The sequence below is a fragment of the Mesoplodon bidens genome (genome assembly GCF_964165515.1).
Source record: "Mesoplodon bidens genome assembly, chromosome: 5".
In the NCBI taxonomy this organism is placed as follows: Eukaryota; Metazoa; Chordata; class Mammalia; order Artiodactyla; family Ziphiidae; genus Mesoplodon; species Mesoplodon bidens.
Window position 1 is genome coordinate 11,100,220 of NC_138161.1, and position 23,493 is coordinate 11,123,712.

Genomic DNA, 23,493 nt, shown 5'->3' on the forward strand with positions numbered 1-23,493 from the left:
GAAGACACATAAGTCGATTCATCTTCTCAAAATAGTTCACCTAAGGCCTTAAGAAGTTCACAGATTTCAGATCTGTCACTTACAAATGTCATTAGAAACAAAATGGCTATTTTATGAAATGATGATGATGGCGATGATAGCTAACACTTACAACTACCACTTACATAGCCTTTGCTCTTTGCAAGTCATAGTTCTAAACACTCTGCTTTTATTAACTCAATGAATCCTGAGAGCAACCCTATTAGATGTAGGTACGCTTACTATCTCATTATGCAGGTAAGAAGGTCTCACAGTCGGATTTGAGCCCAGGAATCAGCTAGAGGCTGTCTTCTTCATCCCACTCTGGACCCTGGCCCATGTCCAAATGGAGAGGCTCTAGCTCCAGCAGGGCCCCTCCTCAGCACAAAGGGCACTGGCTGGGTAGTCTGCCTGTCCACCTCCTTTCAGTAAGGTGACTTGGAGGCGACTTGCAGGAATCCATGATAATAAAACACACAGCAAAAGCTAGTGAAAAGTGCAAAGGACAAACAGTGCTTGGGACATTTCACAGTCCTGGGGGACAACTTTGGTAGCCAAGTGGGCTGGGGGCATGGAGGGAGCCTCTGGCTGGGTGCTACATATTCTGTTCCCTCCCTAGGAAACCTATGCTAGAAGTCAAGACGACAGTGAGCTTGTCTTGTATCCCCTAGCCCCACACTTGGAGGCAAACAGTCTTCCTGCCAGCTTAACAACAGAGCACCCCCTTCCCGGACACACACAGCCATGCAGGGCTGGCATCCCCCTGTGAGAACTGGGGAGTCCAGCAAAGCTGTGCAGACAGCCCACTTCTTCTTCCAGCAGGGCAGGTAGCGTCAAGGTACTCCTTGAAAGATCCTGTCAAAACCACTCTAATCCAGTCCATCACAGCCCACCGTAGCCTGCTCCTTGTCATGTGGCCAAAAGAGTTTGGGTCTGGGATTTTTAAGGCAGGTAGAACCAAATGCCTAATCTTGGCCATAAACAGCTTTCCATAAAAGCACCAGAGTGTTGAGCACAAAGCAAGACCACTGCCTGCTGTAGAAAAAGGACTTTTTGGACTTGCCCTTCTCATTTCAGAGTCCGAGAAGGCATTGGTTAAGGACCGGTGGGCAATCTCAGAAGCAGCCAGGAAAATAACCACCCATTGACTTTCCAAGTAGGTCTATGCTTGACCGCAACTCATTCTAGCCATGGCCTGGGGTGACAATGACAGAATGTGAAAGAACAAGTTCAAAGTCTATTTGCCAGTGCAGTAGGCAGAATAATGGCCCCTCAGAGGCCCACATCCTAATACTCAGAACCCGTGAATATGTTACCTTAATGGCAAAAAAGGACTTTGCAAATGTGACGGAGGTTATGGATTTGAGATAGGGAGGCTACCCTGGGTTGTCAGGTGGGCCCAGTCTGGTCACAGGCATCCTCAAAAGTGAGAATCTTTCCCAGCTGTGGTCAGAGAAGATTTGACTAGAGAACAATGGTCAGAGAGATGAATGTTGCTGGCTTTGAAGATGGAGAAAAGGGGGCCCCAAGCCAAGGAATGCAGGTGCCCTGTAGAAGCTGGAAAAGGCAACGACATGGATCTCCCTTAGAGCCTCCAGAAAGAAATGGAGGACCACTGGTGCCTTAGTTTTAGCCCAGTGAGACCTGTGTCAAACTTCTGACCAATGGAACTGTCAAATAATAAATCTGAGTTGGTTTAAACCACCAGGTGTGTGGTAATTTGTTACAGCAGCAATAGAAAACTAATATACCTAATGATTCCATATGGGAATCCTAAACCTTTTCCTAAGACGATGCAGTGGATCAACCACACATCAGTCACACAGAAGGAGGAACCCTGAAGTAGGCAGCACTTAGCCCTTTTCTAGAAACTTCCTGCATGAGCCTCTCCTCATTTGCCAGGGATTTGCAATGTTGTCATGTGAAGAAGCTCTGTACTGAGCCCACCAATAGCCAAGCCAAGACCACAGCTCCTCTGTGTGGACTTGTGAATTACAATAGCCTTTTTGATCTGAATTATGGGGAGGCCTGCTCATTCCTCCACGTCACCTATGGGGCCACAGAGTCTGGCGGACAAGCCCCTAACACAGGGGGCTTGACTACTTGACTCAGCAGGCTGTATATTCCCCCCAATTTTTTAATTTGGTAAAACCGATCTGAGGATACATCTGGCCAAAAATCTAACAAGGCACAGTTACAGATCATCCTCTCAGGATGAGGGATCCACCGTGACATTTTGCTCTTTTTAATCTTGGTTCCTTACTATGGTTTTTAGAACCTGCCTTCTCAAAAGGACTCTGGCGTCAGGTGTGCAAGGTCTTCAAGAGGTTATTAGCGCCTCCTAGTGGTCTTGAGATGCACTTTCTGACTTAACACCTTCCCTTTAAACACACCCATTCCTCATTAGGGTCTGGTGGAAAATGTCACAAATAAGTTTTTAGGCCCGGTAGGAGGCTAAACCTTCCCAGTTTGCCTGGGGCTCAGGTTTCCTGCTACCCAGGATTGTCAGTTTTAAAACCAGGATAGTCCTGGAAAGACTAGAGTGCCTTGGTCTCCATACCCATGACCCCCTTCAGACCCCATAGGAAAACTACCCAAAGAGGGCATTGTCTTCCTGTCCTTGGCACTGCAATAACCGGGTACCAAACACAATTGGGACCCAAATGGTAATGCCTTTACTAATGCAACTGCCTGTGAGAACAGCAGCTGACTTGAGCACACTTTGCTCATGATAGGAAAATAACAACTGAAGATCTGCAAGTTATTTCTGGACTCTCATTGAGGAGCCATGGGGAGAGGAGGGAGGAAGCGTGGTGGGTGGGAGGGTCGGGTCACCTATATGCTGGGCAGAGCAGACCATGAAAAAGAAATTCTGACTTTCCTAAAAGTGTTCAGATTCAGTTTGTTCAGAATTCTCTAGCTCTTTTGCAAAACTCTTTAGAAACATGCAGTTTCCTGAAAAATAAACGAACTCCCTCTCTATTTTTCTTTGTAATGTTCATAAGTTTTAAGGAGGCCAAAGGTCTGAAACTATCTATTTACAAAGATGGAAGTCTAGTGCCTTAAAGGCACTCATGTTGGTTTCGATGGCCAACCTATGAAAGTTGTATAGATCTGGGTCAGGGAAGGAGGAGACTAGGAATTTTATAATATTTTTCGTTCAATCTGAAACTAGTCAGTTAATCAGAAATATCTTAAAGGTTATTGAGGGAATTCCTATTGTGGATTTTAGAATGCTTTCCTTTTAACATTGAAAGATGGCAGAAATCAGAGGCTTTGTGATTAACTTTCCAGGTAGAAGGCAGGGATCACCTGTATGGTATGATATGTGAGTGTTGGGAGAATCCACCTGTCTAAAAATGCCCACATCATCCTTCCACAAAAGCCTGAATCTCAGAGAATTGTCTAGAAAAAAGCCACTGTCTGTTAAGAAATGGTGCTGGTTACTCCTGTCTTCCCCAGGGCCAACCTAGGGGAGGACACCAATCCCAGAAACCTCAAACCTTCCCACAAGCTGACACTGTTTGTCCATTTCCTCATACACAGCATGAAAGGGTCCATTTTGGCAACACTTTCTATGCCTTTACAGGTGTTTGCTGAAGTGGCAAAGTCGTTAAAGTTCCTTTTGTAAAGGTATGCTTGTCAGATCTCATTCCAAAAAGTCAAGGCACTTTTAAGAAGCCATATTAATTACTACAGCTGGTCACTATAGCTATGAAAGGTATTCAAAATATAAAATTAAATCCCAAAGACGTTGAATAACCAAAGAAATCTTGAGAACGAAGGTCAAAGCTGGAAGCTCACGCTTCCTGATTTCAAACTACATTACAAATCTATAGTAATCGAAATAATATGGTATTGGCATAAAACCAGACACATAGATTAGTGGAAACAGAATTGAGAGCCCAGAAATAAACCCACGCATGTATAGTCAATTAACTTACAACAGAGGAGGCAAGAATATACAATGGGGAAAGGACAGTCTCTTCAATAAATGGTGTTAAGAAAACTGGACAGCAACATACAAAAGAATGAAACTGGACCACTGTGTTACATCATAAACAAAAATTCATTCAAAATGGATTAAAGACTTGAATGCAAGACCTGAAACCACAAAACTCCTAGAAGAAAATATACACAGAAGGCTCCTTGACATCAGTCTTGGTGACAATTTTTTGTATTTGACACCAAAAGAAAAGGCAACAAAAGAAAAAATAAAAAGTGGGACTACATCAAACTAAAAAGCTTCTGCACAGCGAAGGAAACCATCACCAAAATGAAAAGGCAATTTACTGAATGGCAGAAAATATTTTCAAGTCATATATCCGATAAGGGGCTAATATCCAAAATATATAAAGAACTTGTACAACTCAACAGCAAAAAAATCTCAAACAATCCGATTTTAAAATGAGCAGAGGATCTGAACAGACATTTTTCCAAAGACATGCAGATGGCCAACAGGCACATGAAAAGATGCTCAACATCACTCATCATCAGGGACATGCAAATCAAAACCACAATGAGATATCACCTCACACCTGTTTTAGAATAGCTATTATCAAGAAAACAAAAAATAACAAGTGTCGCAGAGGGTGTGGGGAGAAGGGAACCCTCACGCACTGTTGGTGGGAATGTAAATTGGTGCAGCCACTGTGGAAAACAGTATAGAAGTTCCTCAAAAAATTAAAAATAGAGCTACCATTTGATTCAGCAATTCCATTCCTGGGTATTTATCCAAAGAAAAGGAAAACACTAACTCAAAAAGATACATGCACCCCCGTGTTCATTGCAGCACTATTTACAATAGCCAAGATATGGAAATTAACTAAGTGTCCATCAACAGATGAGTGGATAAAGAAAATGTGGTATATGTATATATGTGTATATATATACACACACATATACATACATATATATACACACACACACACAAAGGAATATTATTCAGCTATTTAAAAAGACTGAAATATTGCCATTAGTGACAAGATGTATGGATTTTGAGGGCATTATGTTAAGTGAAATAAGTCAGACAGAGAAAGACAAATACCATATGATCTCATTTATATGTGGAATCTTAAAAAAAAAAAAAAGAAAAGCAAAACAAGCAAACAAGCTTATAGATACAGAGAATGGATTGATGGCTGCCAGAGGTGGGGATGGGGTTGAAATGGGTTAAGGGGGCCGAAAGGTATAAGTTTCCAATTATAAAATAAATAATTCATGAGTACATAATGTACAGCATGGCAACTACAATTAATAATACCATACTGCAGACTTGAAAGTTGGTAAGAAAGTAGATCTTAAAAGTTCTCATCACAAGAAAGAAAAAATTTTGTAACTCTGTGTGATGATGGATGTTAACTACACTTGCTGTGATCATTTTGCAATAAATACAAATATCAAATCATTATGTACACCTGAAACTAATATAATGGTGTATGTCAATTATACCTCAATAAAAAAAAATAATTAATTAATTAAATCAGGTATATTGAAAAGTAGCATCCTAGGGTACTAAATAGATTTGGTGTTCTAAATTAAAGTTCGTAGTAGATCTCATGGATGACATATTCACCGAAAATTTTTGCTTCATTTTAAAGAACAAACAGAAATGTCTAGTCTATCAGGTAATCGGTTTCTCCTGCCAGTGTCTTGTTTAATGGAATAATGGAATTATCCCTAAATGGTTTTTGCAACTTCGACAAGAACAGCAAACAAATGAACAGCTCCCAGCACAAACAAAACTTCTTGTAAAGGAGAGGGGCAATTATGTAAAGCACAATGGGAGATGCCAGATCAATGGTATAGTGGGAAGGCACTTTTTAATTTAAATGCAACTTTATTCAGTTCAGACCTACATCTTCATGTTTAAGAAACCTAAGCTACATCAATTTGCTAATTTTCCCCACTGCTCTCTTTTCTCCTGGCCACTGAGTTGAAGGTAAGCCTGCATTACTAACCAGAAACCTCAGGTTTCACAAGTTTAGGAGGTTCAAACCAGCATGTCATCTTGTATCAGTGAAAAGAGACAAAAGAATCAACCAGGAGTACATAAAATCACATTGTGTATAAAATAGGAAAAGTTGGCTTTATGCTTCAAAAGCAGGAAAATCAGAGTCAGAATCCCCCCAGAAAACATATGGAGTTTAGGAAAATCACAAAATTGTCCTGGAACTGTGCTCCACAGGGTAACTACTCCCATTTTAACAATTAGATTTCATTTTGTATTTCCTTGTAATCTGAGAATTCTTACAAGGTCAGGGGTTCCTAGGTCATGGATAATTAACTTGCTGAACTTGAAAGTTCTTTGTCAGTGAGCAGAGGCACACAGTACCACCTTGTAGTGGTACTACAAGGTGCTAACCTTGACGTTAACCTTGATGTTAACTTGATGTTAGCAATTTGAACGGAGAGATTTTAGAAGACTTCAGACGTTACAGAATTATCTGGAAGCTTTACCTTCTCCCGTTTCCCACTGTTAGTTATATGACTCTATTCTCTGGCCTGGCTTGACCCACGCAACAGGGAAGGTCTGTGGCCTCAGACCAAAAGGGATCAGCCAAGTTCCAAATTAGGAGAAACACCTAACTGGCTGACCAAGGCCAAGGCTAATGCCCTGGCTTTGTTATACAAAAGTCTTTTCTGTGCCACAAGCTTTTTTTGGTGAACTCTCTCCCCACCTTCACCCCTGAGGAAGAAAAAGGAGGGAGTGCTATCCGGTTTCAAGATTCCCTAACCCTGACCTATTAGGTAAAAAAAAAAACAGTGACCCTGAGGCCAGCTTCGCAGTGGTTCACAAACCAGCCAATGAGCAAACCGTTCAAGGGCTCCTGTTTTCAAAAATGACATTTATGCTAAGTGGCTAGGAACTGGTGTCCCTAATTTGTTGCAAATCTTACTGTGGCCCCAGCAATCCAGTTCCAGGTCAATGGAACCCTTCATCTGCCTTGTGGAGAAGGACACACCGACACTACAGGAGAAGAGGCTGGGGATTTCTCAAGATGTTCATTTATTATCCTAAATCCAATCTGGGCAAGGCCAGTTTCTTATGGAAGTGTCTTATTTCAGTTTTGTAAGGCTTGAAAAACTGGGATTCGGAGATGAAGCAACAAAATATTACTTTTTATGTAGAATAACTTGAAAATATTTTACACTAGGGTCCCTGTAGGTAATTAACTAAATAAGAAAAGACATGTGCTCTGTATTTCAGGAAGAAAATAGAATGTGAAGATTTTGTGAGGGTTCTCGTTTATCTGTTGCCAAAATAAAGGCATCCACACAGATATGAAAATGAGAAAGTCAAGGGGATTTACAGGGCCAGGGAAAGGACTTATTAGGTCTTGGGTGTCCTAAGTGGGCTACATGCCATGCTTGTCCAGTCCACCCAAGGGCACCACGTAAACCAGACCTGCTCTGGTTCCCTGGACCCCATCTGTGTTCAAATCCACACTAACTGATAATGATCTGCAAGACCCTGGTCATAGAGACCTTCCCACAACACCAGGAGAAGAGGCAGCTGAGGGGGCGTGGTTTGGCATTATCTCATTTGGCACGAGGGTAAAAATGGCACAAAACATTGGGTGCCCCAAACCAGGAAACAAAACCTCGTTCTGAAAGACAAAACTGTGCAAAAATAATAAAAGAAAAGATTTTCTTTTATGGAATTTGGGATGTTTAAGAATGCTTGAGAATGTTGGCTGAATCGATGAATCCATGAGTCAATCAATCCATCAATGACCCCCTCAAAACACACTGATGGTCAGCACTCCACCACACTGTGAGCAGAAATCCTCAGTGTCTGATGTGTCAACACATCCTCAAGGTGGACAGGACGGCGACAATGTGGCAGAAGGAGAGACCCCACCCCCCAGAGAAGAGTCAGCTTCCAGAATTCCCGTGCTTTACTCTATTCCTGACCCAGTTTGGGGAACCCGTTGTGTTGAGAACATTCCGAAATCCCACCTACAGTGGATACAGTTTAAAGCCGTAAACTCACTTCACATTACTATTCTCTGTGAATCGGCTGAATAATTTCAGGGGATTTTTAACTCTTTCCATTTTCATTCTGACGTTATTGGAAGTAAGAACTTAATTAACCACACTCTACAAACCTTGAAAAGCCAATTCACCTAATTTGCCAGAATAAGGTATAGTTCTGAAAATCTGGACTGCAGATTAAAACATAATTCTGTTACTGAGATATCACCGCTGCTACCTTTTAGTGGAAAGACGTGCATAATAAGTGGCCCTGGGAAAGACGATGGAGTTGAACTGATATATTCACTGATTTTCCCACGGAAACAATGATACAACAGAAGATGATTTTCTTTGCCAAGAACTAAAGGAACAACTTTTGTAGAAACGCCCAATCAACTGCAAAATTGGGGGAGGAGTGTCCAACGAAAGACAAAGTGTTCTAAAGGGTATATAAACCCTTTAAGTGGGTGACAGAGATGACATGAGGAGAAACCAATAGAAAAGTGATAGAGTCCCTTAAAGTACTAAATTCTTAACTAATTTCACAATTTCTGTTAGGGGCAAGGAATGCAGGAAAGCTTCTTTCTTTGGGGAGATTCCGACATGGCAGTCATCGGAATTTGACATCCTAGCTCAAATTCTGGAATTCCTACTTGCGAGTCTCCCTTAGAGACTGAAGGACACCCACATTCATGAGACACACCACTTACTGAGGTCCGATAACCTCTCTTCCGGCACCCTCTGCCCAGGCTTTTCTCAGCTCAGCATCATCATCTCCCTTCTTCCTCTATAGTCTGTGCCAGCAAAGTCCCCACTGGTCCCCACCTCTTGGTTAGGGCAGGAAGGAGCCATGTGGGGTGGTGCCAGACAGCAGAACACTCTGCAGTTAGGAGGGACGAGGGTCCGTGGGCAGGTGAACAGAAAGCTGGACCATGCAGCTGGGCTCCCATATCACCACCCACTATTCTGTCATGGTCAACAGGAAGGGCTGTAAGAGGCTGCTTGCAGGTAAAAGGCCAGCGGTTCCAGCTGTAGCATCACCATGACTACTGTGTAGCACAGACCATCTGAAGGTCTTCTCGGTTTCTTTAACTCTTCTGAAAGGCAGAGGGAACGCTAACTGGAGAGGAAACTGCCCAGTTGGCCCCCTGGACTTGTGCCCCTTCTGGTTCCTCTTCTGCCCTCTGGTGGAGCAACAAAATAGCCAGCGAGGACAGCAACAACCAACAAAACCCAGCACCAGAAACAAGGCTCCTTGCAGATAAGAATCGTGGCCCCAATTTTCATCTTTGTTGGTATTGTTTATTGTTATTATACTAGCTCATCCCATGACACAAACATTATGCATCACACTTCTTGTAAGCCTATAAAGGAGAAATGTATCATAAGTGTAGCAAGTATTGAGTGTTTTTTTCTTAAAGAAATAAATGACTGCACAGTTGATATCATTTTCTAGACTGACTTTGCACACGCAAGGAGGGGAAAGCTTTGCTGCACTTTATCAGTAAAATGTGTTTATTAGAGTCCTCGGTCCAGGCCAGAAAGGGGATTACACTCTGTCTTGAAACATACTTCTCACTCCTCCGTAACCTTAGAACTTAGGGACGATTTCATTCCTCATTACACCTAGATCCTAAGGAATATATTTTAGATCTTAAAACTTTGAAACAGATCTGAGCTTTCCAAAAAGCCTATGAAACCTAAATTCATTCCCAAGAATGTATAGTATTTATTCTTTTCGACTGTTGTAACAATGTCTTATTAGGTGGATTAGGTGGGTGACCACCCTTGACCCACAAACTTAATCACTGAACCCAATAGCTCTTAGCTTTAAATTCTGGCCAAAGGCTTAGTTATGTTGGTGTTCATTGTCACAGTGGGTGTAATCAACTCATAAGAAGTACACGGACGCACAAAATGAACTTGCTATTTATCCTCCTATATGAATTATGCTTTAAAAACTCTGGGGCTATTTTTAATCCTTATTTAATAATATGGCCTGATACCAACTGAAGCTTTTACACAGAGATGAAAAGCTTATTTCCTTGTAAAATTCTCACAAGGAATTATTACAACAAAGGAGCACCTTGTTCTGGAAGGCCAACTTAATAACGCAGCCTGTTTCTCTATACCCTGGTGGTTTATGTTCTTGAATGACTGAGCATATTCCATTTCTTAGAGTGACTCCAAAGGGGAAAACGCATGCACCAAACAGAAGAACTGGCCCCATGGAGACCTCCTTTTATCTGCACTGCCCCCCACCTGCCTTGGAACTGCTTTAACCCACTCTGCATCCCTCACCTTGGCCATCTTTCCACCCACTCAGATTTCACCAGCTTAGAAGGGTCATAAGTCACATGTCCCAGGTACCTTTTGCCCAGTAACAAATCACTCCACATTTAGCAGCCTAAGTTGTGTGCTTTATCATATATCATGATTTGTGAGTTAGGAATTTGGGTAGGGTAAGGCTTGCCTAAATGATCCTTCTGTTCCATGTGACATTGACAAGGTCACTCAGGGGTGTTCAGTTGGTGAATGGGCTGGTCCCAGGGGTTCAAGACAGCTTCACACACTTGTCTGGTTTCTTGGCAGGTTGGCTGGAAGGCTGTGCAGCTGGGATGGTCAACTGGAGCGCCTACAGGCAGTCCCTCCAGCATACCGGTCTCAGGGGGCTCACTGAACAAGGCAGAAGCTGCACGGCCTTTTGTAATGAAAACCACACAGCATCACTCCCACCATATTCTACTGGTTACCACGTGGTCACAGAGGTCAGGCCACATTCAGAGGGAGGAGAATCAGACCCCACTTCCCCATGGCAGGAGGGTCAAAGGATTTGTAGCCTTCTTTAATCCACCACACTACCTGATTTCAGGGTGTGCTGAAATGCTCAAATAAATCATTTATTTATAGATCCAGGTCTTGACTAACTTGAACTGGTTTAAAAATTTTTTAGCAGTGCCTAAAAGCAATGGTGTTGTTTTGTATTACCCAGTGATGAGCAGAGCGCTGTGTGTGCAGTACTTACTAGAGCATATCTCACTAGCTGGAGAGTGACAGAGTAATCTTACTTTATTGCTGCTGTTCACGATGTGGATAATCATAATATATTGGTTAAAATGGCATTAACAAAAAAAGCCTCCCTGCATATCTGATGAGTCAATACCTCTGAGTTTTCTTAAGCATGGAATTCTCTGTTCAGAGACTTAAATGACACCAAAAAGCCATTGAGTGCAACCCAAACTTCATCTCGTCTGACCATTTATGGGAAGAGAGTTGAAGGCATCCAGCCTGGATGGAGTTCAAACAAAAGGAACAAAGTTGGGGAGAGATTAAATCTTTCCAAGATTCTTTGAACTCACCGTGTCCAAGGCCCTGACACCAAAGGCACCAAAATAAAGTGTTAATCATCCTCATTTAGGAAGAAAGCCTTATGTCTCCGGATCTCTAATAACACCTTTATGCTGGGTGACCTTCATAGCACGTGACAGCTGAGCTGTGCTGCATGTCTTGGTCATGCTTGTGGCCACTGTCCTAAGGGCCCCATCAGAACCCCTCATGTGCCCCCAGCCAGGGAAGAGAACAGGTGCCTCCCTACCCTGATTCCTCATCCCCACAGCCCACTGTGGCTGGAGGTGGGCCAGCGGCACCATAGGGGGATGGAGAGGGGTGCATAATGAGGGTCTTCCTACTGGCCACCCTCACCAGCAAAGAGTCTCACTGGCCGGAAGGCAGAATCCCACAGCTTTAAAAGAGAACCCTATCTCTCGCTTCTCCAGAACAGCTCTAAACTTGCCCACTTGAAACAAAAAGGGGGCACTGAGACTAGTAGCTACTTAACCAGCGCATACTGCTTCTCCTTTATATCAATAAGTGGGGCTTCCCTGGTGGCACAGTGGTTGAGAATCTGCCTGCTAATGCAGGGGACACGGGTTTGAGCCCTGGTCTGGGAGGATCCCACATGCTGTGGAGCAACTGGGCCCGTGAGCCACAACTACTGAGCCTGCGTGTCTGGAGCTTGTGCTCCGCACACTGCGATGAAGAGTGGCCCCCACTTGCCGCAACTGGAGAAAGCCCTCGCATAGAAACGAAGACCCAGCATAGCAAAAGTAAAATAAATTAATTAATAAACTCCTATCCCCAACATCTTCTTAAAAAAAAAAAGAATAAGTGGCTGTCTCTTAGATATGACAAAGAAATGACTGTCAAAAGGGCATATGGAGTGGCCCAGATCGGGGCTCGAGACCCTCTTTGCTTGTGCATTATAGTTATGGAACTGAGATTTGTTGCGGTAAGTACTACAGCTACATTGCTCTGCTCATCACTGAATATAAAAAAATAATAATAACTCCAGTGCTTTACGCACTGCTACAATTTTCTTAAACCAGTTCAAGTTAGCAAAGACCTGGATCTAAATGAATGATGTGAGCATTTCGGCATGCCCTGAAAGCAGATAATGTGATGGGTTAAAGAAGGCTACAGATCCTTTGACTCTCCTCGCATTGGGAAGTGGTCTGATTCTCCTCCCTCTAAATGTGGCCTGACCTCTGTGACTACTTGGTAACCACTAGAATATGGTGGAAAAGGACATGCAGCTTCTGCCTTGTCCACTGACCCTCCCTGAGGCCAGCATACCGGAGGGGCTGCCTACAGGAGCTCCAGTTGACCATCCCAGCTGCACAGCCTTCCAGCCAACCTGCCAAGACACCAGACAAGTGTGTGAAGCTGTCTTGAACCCCTGGGACCAGCCCATTCACCAGCTGAACACTGCTGAGTGACCTGCATCACTCCCCCATTTTGGTCGTCAACTGTATTCCTTACCAGTCTCCTGCCATGGAATTAGAAAGGTAAAAATGATTTTTAACAGGCTTAGTACTGTAATAGTTGGTCAGTTACCGTGCTCAGACAAAAGCCAATGTCTGTACATGCAGTCTGACAGTTGAGGCATTGCTGGCTTAGATGGAAAGAATCTACGAAATCATATAGTTTACATTCTGCAAAACGTACCATTAAAAGCTGACCACCCCCTCACAGACATAGAAAACGAACTTATGGTTACCAAAGGGGAAAGCAGGGAGGAGGGATAAATTAGGTGTTTGGGATTAGCAGATACAAGCTACTACATATAAAATAGATAAACAACAAGGACCAAGGACCTACTGTATAGCACAGGGAACTATATTCAATATCTTGTACTAAACCACACTGGAAAAGAATGCAAAAATGTGTGTGTGTGTGTGTGTGTGTGTATAACGGAATCACTTTGCTGTACACCAGAAACTAACACAACATTGTAAATCAAAAACAGAAATAAAAACCATAGCTGACCACCCAGTTCAGTCCACCTGATATAGTAGCCACGTTTGTTCACTGACATCATTCATTCATCCATGCACTGTGCACAGCACAACCTTCCAGACAGAGGGGAGTACAGCAAAAGGGCAGAGCCCTTGCTGTCAGAGACCTAGAGGCCAAATCTCTCCTTTCTGTCCGTCAGCACCCAGGCTGCCATCCTGTTCTGCCCACCTGTCCCACCAACCCCTCCCCAAGCCACGTTCTCCTCCCTCACACGGCATCGTAATTATCTCCTTCTGGATCACTCTCTAAGGCTGAGGCTCCAGAAAAGCAGGAGCTGTGTTCATCACTGTTTGTCACTGTAGTACCCCCAGCCCCATGCAGAGTGTCTGTTACGTGGTGGGTACTCAATAAACACTCACTTTCAATAGCCTACTTGGGTCCAAAATACCACTTGGTAGTTTGAAAGACTGAAAAGCAGCTTTTCTTTGCCCCATATCAAGACTCAACTTTCAGACGGATAACCAAGTAAAGAAGGAAAGAGAAAGAGTAAGTTGGGGTAGAGTCCATAAAACTAGTAAAAATGGAGAAAGTTTTTAATCTGATGATCTTGCATGCATATATAAAATCAGACTTTCCCTCCCAGACTGAATAAGTATCTATCAACATGGTCTGTGTTTCTCCATAAAGCTATCCTTCCAGAAGCTTCAAAATTATCTTTCCAAACAATCTTTGATATTTGTGTATTTCCATCCTTCCTCTCATCAAACATAAGCTATGGGTAGGCTTCCACAATTCACTGGTCCTCTACAGATAGGATTTGTGATCATGCTGTATACATTTTGGTCAATTCTTTCAATGCATGGAATCCAAAAAGAACATCTGGCTAGGAGACACAACCTTGGAAACAATACTGATATCACTTCACTGCAGATGATTACTGATCACAAATCCATTTCGGAAGATGGCAAGCCAAGATCAAAGTGATGTACCTTACATTTTCAGATGGAGCGGGGGGGGGGAGTATGAAATGACACTGCTATCTATACATTTTAAGCTTTGTTTTGAACAGGAATTCATACAATGTAAGAAAGAGTTTGATCCTGAAAGGGTGTGTGCTTGATAAAATGTAACCGGCTAATTAAAAACAAAGGTAGGGAGGCAAGATTTTAAATACCTCATCCCTCAGGATTTAAGACGTTATAGGATAAAAAGTAAAAGAGAGCATTTAAAGATTCTAGGAAATGAAGGGCCTCCCTGGTGGCGCAGTGGTTGAGAGTCCGCCTGCCGATGCAGGGGACGCGGGTTCGTGCCCCGGTCCGGGAAGATCCCACATGCCGCAGAGCGGCGGGGCCCGTGAGCCATGGCCGCTGAGCCTGCGCGTCCGGAGCCTGTGCTCCGCAACGGGAGAGGCCACAACAGTGAGAGGCCCGCGTACCGCAAAAAGAAAAAAAAAAAAAAAAGATTCTAGGAAATGAAGTTGAAGTTTCCTGCTATCACAGCCTATGCTTTGTTTTCCCAAAGCATCAATTACAAGAAATTACTAAGACTAAAAGGATAAATGACTCCAGTACAAATAGTCAAAACGGTCCCATAAAAACATATGCAACGGGGCTTCCCTGGTGGCGCAGTGGTTGAGAGTCTGCCTGCCGATGCAGGGGGCACGGGTTTGAGCCCTGGTCCGGGAAGATCCCACATGCCGCGGAGCAACTGGGCCCGTGAGCCACGGCTACTGAGCCTGCGCGTCTGGAGCCTGTGCTCCGCAACAAGAGAGGCCGCGACAGTGAGAGGCCCGCACACCGCGATGAAGAGTGGCCCCCGCTTGCCACAACTAGAGAAAGCCCTCGCACAGAAACGAAGACCCAACACAGCCATAAATAAATAAATAAATAAAGCAAAAACTATTAAAAAAAAAAAAAGTCTTTATAAAAAAAAAAAAAACATATGCAACATATGACAGAGGTCTAATTTCCTTAATATAAAAATCGGGAAGAACAAGACCAAAAGGCAATTTGAAAATGGGCAAAGGACATAAGTGGCCAGATCACAGAAAAATAGATACGAGTGGTTTTTAAATACATAAAATTAAACTCAGTCTCACATATACTAAAAGAGATGTGAATTAAATGACAATGGACATCATTTTTCACCTCTCCGATTCAAAAAAGTTGGGGAATACACTGAGTGGGGAAGCAAACACAGCACTCATATGGTGTCAGGGGAGCATTATTTGGTATACCTTCTTTGAAGAGGAAATTTGATCAAAGTTATCAAAATCTTAAATATGCATATCCTTCCTCCTAGCAATACCATTGCTAAGAATTTAGGTTCCATATATGATTGTACATCTGTGGAGGGATTTTTCACTATAGCATTGCTTAACGTATCAAAAAGAGGTAACTACCTAAACATCCATCAGTGGGAAACTGATTGTAGAATACACCCATTACTAGAAAAATGCAAAAATTTTAACAAGAATGTGAGAGAGCTACAGGCACTGATAGGGAATGATTTCTAAGATATGATGTTAAGTAAAGAATGTAAGATATAACCGAATGTATTTCCAGTGTACTACTTTTATGAAAAAAAAAAAAGTAGGTGTGTTTTTTAAAAAAAATATGTCCACAAATTCTTTGACTTTCTCTTTAAAAGGTGGAATGGAATTCCAATCTCCCTGAAGGCTGGACTTAGTTAAGAGAATAAGACAGAAATGACTGTGTGACTTCTGAGACAAAGTCATAAAAGGCATTCTTCTCTCTTGGATCTCCCTACTCTGGGGAAAGCCAGATGTCATGTTTGAGGACACTAAAGCAGCCCTATGGGGAGGGTCCAAGTGATGAGCAATTGAACCTCTTGCCAACAGCCATGTGAGTCAACCACTGTGGAAGTGGATCCAACCACAATCAATCCTTCAGATGAGACCACAGCCCTGCAAACATCTTGGCTACAACTTCAGGAGCCAGAACTACCCAACTAAGCTGCTCCCAAATTCCTGATGCAGAGAAACTGTGAATAATAAACGTTTGTTGTTTTAAGATGCTAAGTCTCAGAGTAATTTGTTACACAGCAGTAAGTAACTAAACAGTGAGGATACTTACATATATGTTTGAATATGCACAGAATATCTCTAGGGAGAAAACTGAGATGCTGGGCCTCAGGCATGGAAGAAGATCTATTTTTCATCACATTGTATTGTTTTATATGTTTTTTTAATCCTAATATATTGTTTTTTCTTTAAAAAAGCGTACATTTTACAAAAGAATCTCATGGATTACATGAATGACCAAACTGTGCATAAATATCTTTAACCTCTACTTTATTTCAATTTTTAAAAAATGTAATTTACTCAACTTTTGAAATAAAATAGAATAGTAAAATAAAAGTTGAAATATTTTAGAAGATATCTCCCTCAACTTTGCCCAGATACAGAGCCCAGTTTACAAATCATCACTCTGTCAGAAAAAGAGCAGAGAAAATTAATGATGGAAAAGGAGAAGCTTAGGAGATTTAAGCATCCACCTCCCCAACTCTCAGAGAAAACTTTTCTTTGCTGAATATCAAAGGAGCTCAGAGAATGGCTAGAGCAAAGCCAGCCTATTTTAGAAAATCTTGAAGAATTTGTGCTAGGGATTATCAAAGGGTCCCACTCTCTGTGTCTCCCCAAATACAACTGAATCAATAACTCTTTAGTGACCACCACTGTATGTGCGGGTCATCCTATATATATACTCTCATAGCTTCCTACTCACCCTTGATCCCATCTTCTCTTCCTACCAGCATTACCAGGGTGCCCATTATGTACCAGACCCTGTGCCAGACTATGACATCTTCAGGGAGAAGAGTGTCTCTGGCTCTTCCACAAGGGACACTAGACTGGGGCAGTGGGGAACAGGGCTTGAGTCCAGCTTCTCACTAGCTAAGTCACCTTGAACCAATCATCCATCCATCTGGTTATTTACCTACCATTACCAAAAATCACTGATTGAGGACCTCCCACGAGCCCACCACCATGCCAGGCAGTAAGGACACCCTGTGGATCTCACTCATGTGCATGCACTGTGTGCACACGTGTGCATAAGAAGTTAGCAAAGCATGATGTTCCACCTTGGTTTCCACCCCAACTAACCTTGTATGATTTCATAGATGTAATTTGTAAGTAAGTGGCGTTGACACTCAAAACAAATGACAAAAAAACGTCACTTGGGGGGAAAAATTAAAGTCCCAGAAGTGCATTTTTGCTCATTTCCCTTCTAAACATATAATTCATACTTAGTTATGAAAATAACATCTCCCTTTCAAGCTCTTCAGAGACCAAACCCCACAGAGCAGGTCTCAACCTGCTCACACCTGGCTAAAGATGCACAGACAGCTGCAGTCTTCTGACCCACCAGGAGTGCATCCGATGTTGGTCCCAACAGACCCCCGCCCCACTCCCATCCCCCCATGTGATATGACAATGCTTGGGAGGCTTGATTTATTTACTTATTTATTTGGGGAGGGGAGGTATCTCCAGGTGACAATGCTCACTCAAAGGCCTGTCTTTTTTTTTTTTAACTTTTTATTTTATATTAGAGTATAGTCGATTAACAATGCTGTGGTAGTTTCAGGTGCACAGCAAAGTAACTCAGCCATACATATACATGTATCTATTCTCCCCCAGACTCCCTTCCCATCCAGGCTGTCACATAACATTGAGCAGAGTTCCCTGTGCTATACAGTAGGTCCTTGTTGGTAATCCTCAAAGGCCATGTCTTTCTCAAGTTCTACTTTGTTCCCTCCTCAGTTTCACCTTCCTGGAGAACCCAAATGTGATGGCAAATGCAAGTTTTCAAGCTCAGCGTTAGCTGTTTATTAGTGAATGATCTCCAAAACGTAATTTAAGAAATCCTTAGACTCTGGCCCAGGATTATTCACTGGACACATTAAGATTTTTTAAGTCATGTGAATTTGCCAGAAAATCCATATCTCAGACTATCCCATCCCTAGACCCTGCCTCAAAGTATTAGACGAACCGAACCTGTAAGTGAGACTTCCTTAGCGACTAAACCGCCACAGCTGCTGAAGTCCTAACCTTACGCTGTGCTGTTAGTATTTTGTCGTTACTATGTTGTTACTATGTTGGTGTGTTATTATGTTGTCATCCTTCCTTTTCACGAACAAAGAAGAAAAGAATCTTTCTTACTAAATATATTGCAGGGTTGCCGTATAATTTGATGGTAAATAATTAACACTTCTTTGAGAAAACAGAACTAAAAATTAGCATAGTCAGCAGTTCATTTACCATACAATAATTCAAGGAGGCTTTCCTGTGGCCTGGCTCTTTTACATCCAAGAATACATTCTTGCATATGTATAGAATAAAACAAAATGGCAAATTAATAAAATGACAATTCTCACAAAGATGGGGAACATAAACCACCAGGTGGCTAAAATTAGAAGGAGATTTTATTAGTATATTTTACTCGGTCATATGTCATTACTTTCTGGTAACCAATACATTCATTTGTAACCAATACATTTATTTTTTTAAACAGGAAGAAATTTAAAAGTTCCCAAATAGAATGAGGGCTAGTTAATTTTAAAAATTGTGTTTAGTAGGCTGTCATATGAAGGTTAGGAGAATGTTTGGAGAAACACTGTAGTTCTCTCCTTAAAGAACAGTTCTGTGAATTTTACACATCAATCATGGAATCAAAAACCCACCAAGACACACTTGCCTGACATGTTTACAAAACCCAGGAGGTCAGACGTCCATTATGGAATACAGCATCCAGATAAAGTGGAGCCCAAAGAAGGAACCTAGAGAAGGTTAAATCTGGCAAAGAAATCCTATTCTGAATTAATTTAAGGATTTTAAATCGAGTATTATGAACTCAAGATCTAAAATAGTCTAAAGGGTTTTTGCTTGATTTGTGCTTTGGGATCTTTTGTTTTTCAAGAGAATGATTAGAAGGATAAGAAGAAAGTAAGGAGTTCCCTGGCAGTCCAGTGGTTAAGACCCCATGCTTCCAATGCAGGGGGCACAGGTTCAATCCCTGGTCGGGGAACTAAGATCCTGCATGCAGTGTGGCATGGCCAAAAAAAAAAAAAAAAAAGAAGAAGAAGAAAGTGAGATATGCCTTAACAATCCTATGGGGAACATCCTAGGTGACCCTCAGAAGCTGTATCAAGCAGTAGTTGCTTGAAAACCAATTTCACTGTTTGGAGATCCATTTGTTTCCTTAAAGAAAGGAAAACAACAACTGAGCACCAAGCCAATCATCAGAGTCAAACATTCTGGTTAAGCAGTCCACGACATGCCCCCTTGCCTCTGCCTTCACAAACCACTGAGCAGAGTCTGAGAAAACAACTTGTTTTTACCTTTCATAATATTCTTTTCCCCAGAAAATAGAGGTCATTAGGAAACTAGAGATATTTGCCATAAATAAATAAATACATAAATAAATAAATAAATAAATAAATAAATAAATAAATAAAATGGCAGGGATGGAATGGGAAAGGGACTATTCCTGTGCAAAATCAATGAAAGTTTATCAGAGCTGAGCAGATGTGACAATAAGAAGTCATATTTATCGCAGGCTTATTTCAAGTCAGGTACTGTTCTGAGTGTTTTATATAATCCTAATTTTGAATGCCCCACAAACTCATGGGGTAGGAACTATTGTTGTTCCTGTTCTATCCATAAGCAACAAAGGCACAGAAAGATCAAGTAACTTGCCCAAGGTCACACAGCAAGAAAGGAGCAGAGACAGGATTTGGTCCCAGACCCAGTGGCTCTAAACTCTGTGCTATTGACCACTGCTGTCTACTATCTCATACACGCAGCCACCCGTTCACACACACCTTCACGTTCCAGACCTGTGCCCCACGTTGGAGACAGCACGCAGAGGGTAGTGCCATATGTGAGTGGAGCTTCGACAGAGGGATACCCAACCCAAACTGGGGTTGGAAAAGTCTCCCCAGAGGAGATGATGGCCATGCTGAATCTTGGACACAGAGCAGATAGCCAGGCAGGGGAGACCGAGAGGGGTGAAGGGAAGGAAACTCGGTTCAGATACAGCACATGCAAAATTTCCAGGCAGAAAAGAATGTGGTTCTCTCCAGGACCATAGAGAGAGGCTGGCATAGCGGTACCATGGGTAGCAAAGCTGGGTGGGAGGGATACTCAGGCAGTGCCAAGGAGACAGGAATCACATCACGGATAGCCTTGTGACCTGGCTAAGGAGTGTGGATGTATCTGAAAGTCTGTAATAAACAACTTAAGATTATACTAGGAAACAAAATGATCAGATCTTTTCTTTCTTAGCTCACTGGCTATGACAAAGGGACTAGATTCGAGAGAGCTGAGGATGGAAGCAGAAAGACTATTAGGAAGCGGTGTGTCCAAGCTGTAACAAGAGGCTGGAATTATGTAGTCAGGCGACCAGAACAAGGGGAAATTTCTTAAACCAAGGAGCAGATTTGGGGCAGCACTGTGATCGGATTTCCCCCTCCCCTAATTTCCCTGAAGTCTTCTGGCTCCCAGGGACCCTCCCGGGGATTGTACCCTCAGGTGATGTCCCAATACACAATCTTAAAATGTCTCAGCATCTTAAAAATTGCTCAGAACAGCACAGTGAAGAAACGCAAGCCTGTTCTTCCCAAACTCTCTTGCCACCCAAAGAATTCCTGAAATTCTGATCTTAATCACTTTGGGAACTGTTTTTGGTTTTCTTGGGGGGGTTTTTTTGGCTTATTAAAATTTGCTTATATTTCTCCCAAGGAGGTCTAGGTCATAACCGGCCTCTATAAGCCTGAAAGTATTTCGGAAGGATTATGATTCAACATACAATGCACATTCTTGACCTTATTATCTGCTGTTTTCCCCATCTGGCCAAAGGTCTTTGGGAAGGGCTTTTTCAACAAAGATCCTCCTGTGAGCTGCCCCCGGAACCTAGTTCCTCATGTGCGATGTCTTGTAGGAAGGCCTATTTAAACTTAAAACTTCCCCACTTGTGTCTCTACAGAATCTTTGTTCTCTTTGAATCTTTGAAGTAAGGCTGAAAATAGGATAAAAAGGCAAATGATGTCCAAGTCGTCAGCATCTTGCATTCTTCCAAAGTAAATGTTCAATGTTCAATAAATATTACAGTATTTACATAAACTTCCACTTTCCTCCCAGCCATACCTTATCAATTCTACAGAAATGGAAGACCTTTTTGGAGCTGAAAATTTGGGCCGGCTCTGGGTCTCTGAGGTTTGAGTCCGGAGATACTTCTCACATTACAACCTACCTGTTTGCATTTATTCACTTTAGTATTAGCGTTTCCTTTGGCAGAAATTGCTTTGAACATCAGCAGGGCTTGGTGGGGTTTTGTTTTTGTTTTTTTAAAGTGAATTCTTTAATAACCTCCTGACTAGAAGGGCCAGTTAGGATTTTCAGTACAAAGGACAGGGGGACGCTGGACCCGCATCCCCATCTCCCACTACTCTCACCCCAACCTTTTTGCTTCCAAACCCTCAGTTCTTCTTCGTGACGCTCCTTTACCTCTTCTCCCTGAAACCCAAGCTGTCCCGCCTCTCCCTCCCCGCCAGCGCCCCCCCCGCCCCGCCCCCGCGGATAGAAGTGCTCGGTGACCATCAGGGCGCCAAGAGCTTGATCCCTGCGCGTCCCTCTGGGATCAGATCTTAACAGACCAAGACTAAGGCTGGGAGGGGGCGTCCTGGGAGTTGCAAGAAGCCAGATTTACCTTCACGAAGAGGGTGATGTCATGCTCCTGTCCCGGGGCCCCCTCCTCGGACACCTCGCCGTCCTCCTGGCCGCCGTTCACCGGCGCAGTCTCGTCGCCGCGCTCGGTGCTGCCCCCCTCCGCCAGGTGGTTGCTCAGCTCGGCCTCGGGCTCCCGGGCCTCCGTCAGCGGGGCCGCCTCCCCATCCGCGCTGCCGTCGAGGGGCTCCTCCTCGCCCCCGGCTGTGGCCTCCTCGCCTGGCCCCTCCGGATCCCGCTCTCGCCTCTCCTCCTCTGCCTCCTCTCTCTGACCCAGGGGCCCACCCTGGTCCTCGTCCTCGCCAGCATCTGCCCTCGCGCCCGAGGGGGCCGCTTCCTGCGACTCCTCTCCCTCCTGGTCCCCTGTCTCCTCCGCGGCCCCCGCCGCTGCACCCCGAGGCTCCCCCGCAAGCTCCCCGGGGCTGCACTCCGCGCTCTCCGCCGTTGCGGCCTCAAGCGCCTCGGCCTGGGTCTGGGGGCTGCCGTCCCCTCCGTCCCGGGGCTCACCCTGGGCCCTGTGCACCCCTCCCGCCGGCCCCCCAACATCCGTGCTGCCCCCCGCCGGTCCCTCGGCGTCCCCGCGGACCCCCGCCGGCCCTTCGGCGACCGTGCTGTCCCCCGCCGGCCCTTCGGCGACCGTGCTGTCCCCCGCCGGCCCCTCGGCGGCCGTGCTGTCCCCCGTCAGCCCGTCGGCGTCCATGCGGGCCCCCGCCGGCCCAGGCACGCTGCCTCCCGGCTCCTCCGGCCCGCTCTCCGCCTCTTCCTTCGCCCCGGGGGCCGTGGGATCCCCGGGCTCCACCTGAGCATCCCCAGGGGCCTCGCCCTGCGCGCCGCACCCCGGGCTCGCCTCTTCCGCCAGCTCCGCGCCGCTCGCCCGCTCCTCTCCCTCCCGGGCGCCCTCCTCCGCCTCGGCCTCGCCCTGCTCTCCGCTCGCGCCCCGCGTCTCGGCCCCCGGGCCACCGCCTGCGTCCGGCACCAGCTCGCCCGCGCGCCCTCCGTCCGGCCCCGGCCCTTCTCCTTCCGTCACCTCGGCCGTCGCGGCTGCGCCCGGCCCCCCGCCCCTCGGCGCCTCCGCGGCGCCCTCTCTCGCCTCCTCCCTCTGCGCCTCAGGGCCGGAAGCCCCCGGCTCGCCCCGTCTTTCCGCCTGAAGCGCCGAGCCCTCGGGCTGGCTGTGGGGACTCGGGGCGCCCCCCTCCGGCTCCGCGACCTCGGCCATGGCCACAGATCCCTGTCTTTGACCAGAGACCCTTCCTGGAAGCTGCTGAGGAGCCAGGTGGCGCTGGGCGAAGGGCGCGGTGCCAGGGGCCGCTGCGCCAGCTGCGAGAGGACCCCCTGCCCGGGACTCTGGAGGCGCCTGGGCGGTACGCTGGGCGCGCGGGGCGAAATCCTCCCGCCCCAAAACGCTGCGCCCCTTCTCCCGGGCTTAAGCTCTCTGGGCTATTCCTCCACCGCTCGTGCTT

General features: G+C 44.8%; 1 protein-coding gene across 2 annotated transcripts in view; it reads right to left on the minus strand.

Annotated features, from left to right (window-relative positions):
* The window catches only part of CLIC6 (chloride intracellular channel 6), a gene marked incomplete at both ends in the record, with an annotated part of 42,151 nt that extends 18,902 nt beyond the window's left edge, over nt 1-23,249 (minus strand). Inside the window, 2 exons of one of the 2 annotated variants that reach the window (XM_081234922.1) lie at nt 22,017-22,584; nt 22,720-23,249. In XM_081234922.1, coding sequence (XP_081091048.1) covers nt 22,017-22,584; nt 22,720-23,249 — 1,098 coding nt within the window. Of the gene's footprint in view, nt 1-22,016 lie in introns of both variants that reach the window. The other variant, XM_081234921.1, reaches the window with a different exon arrangement.
* Nucleotides 23,250-23,493: the final 244 nt, after the last annotated feature.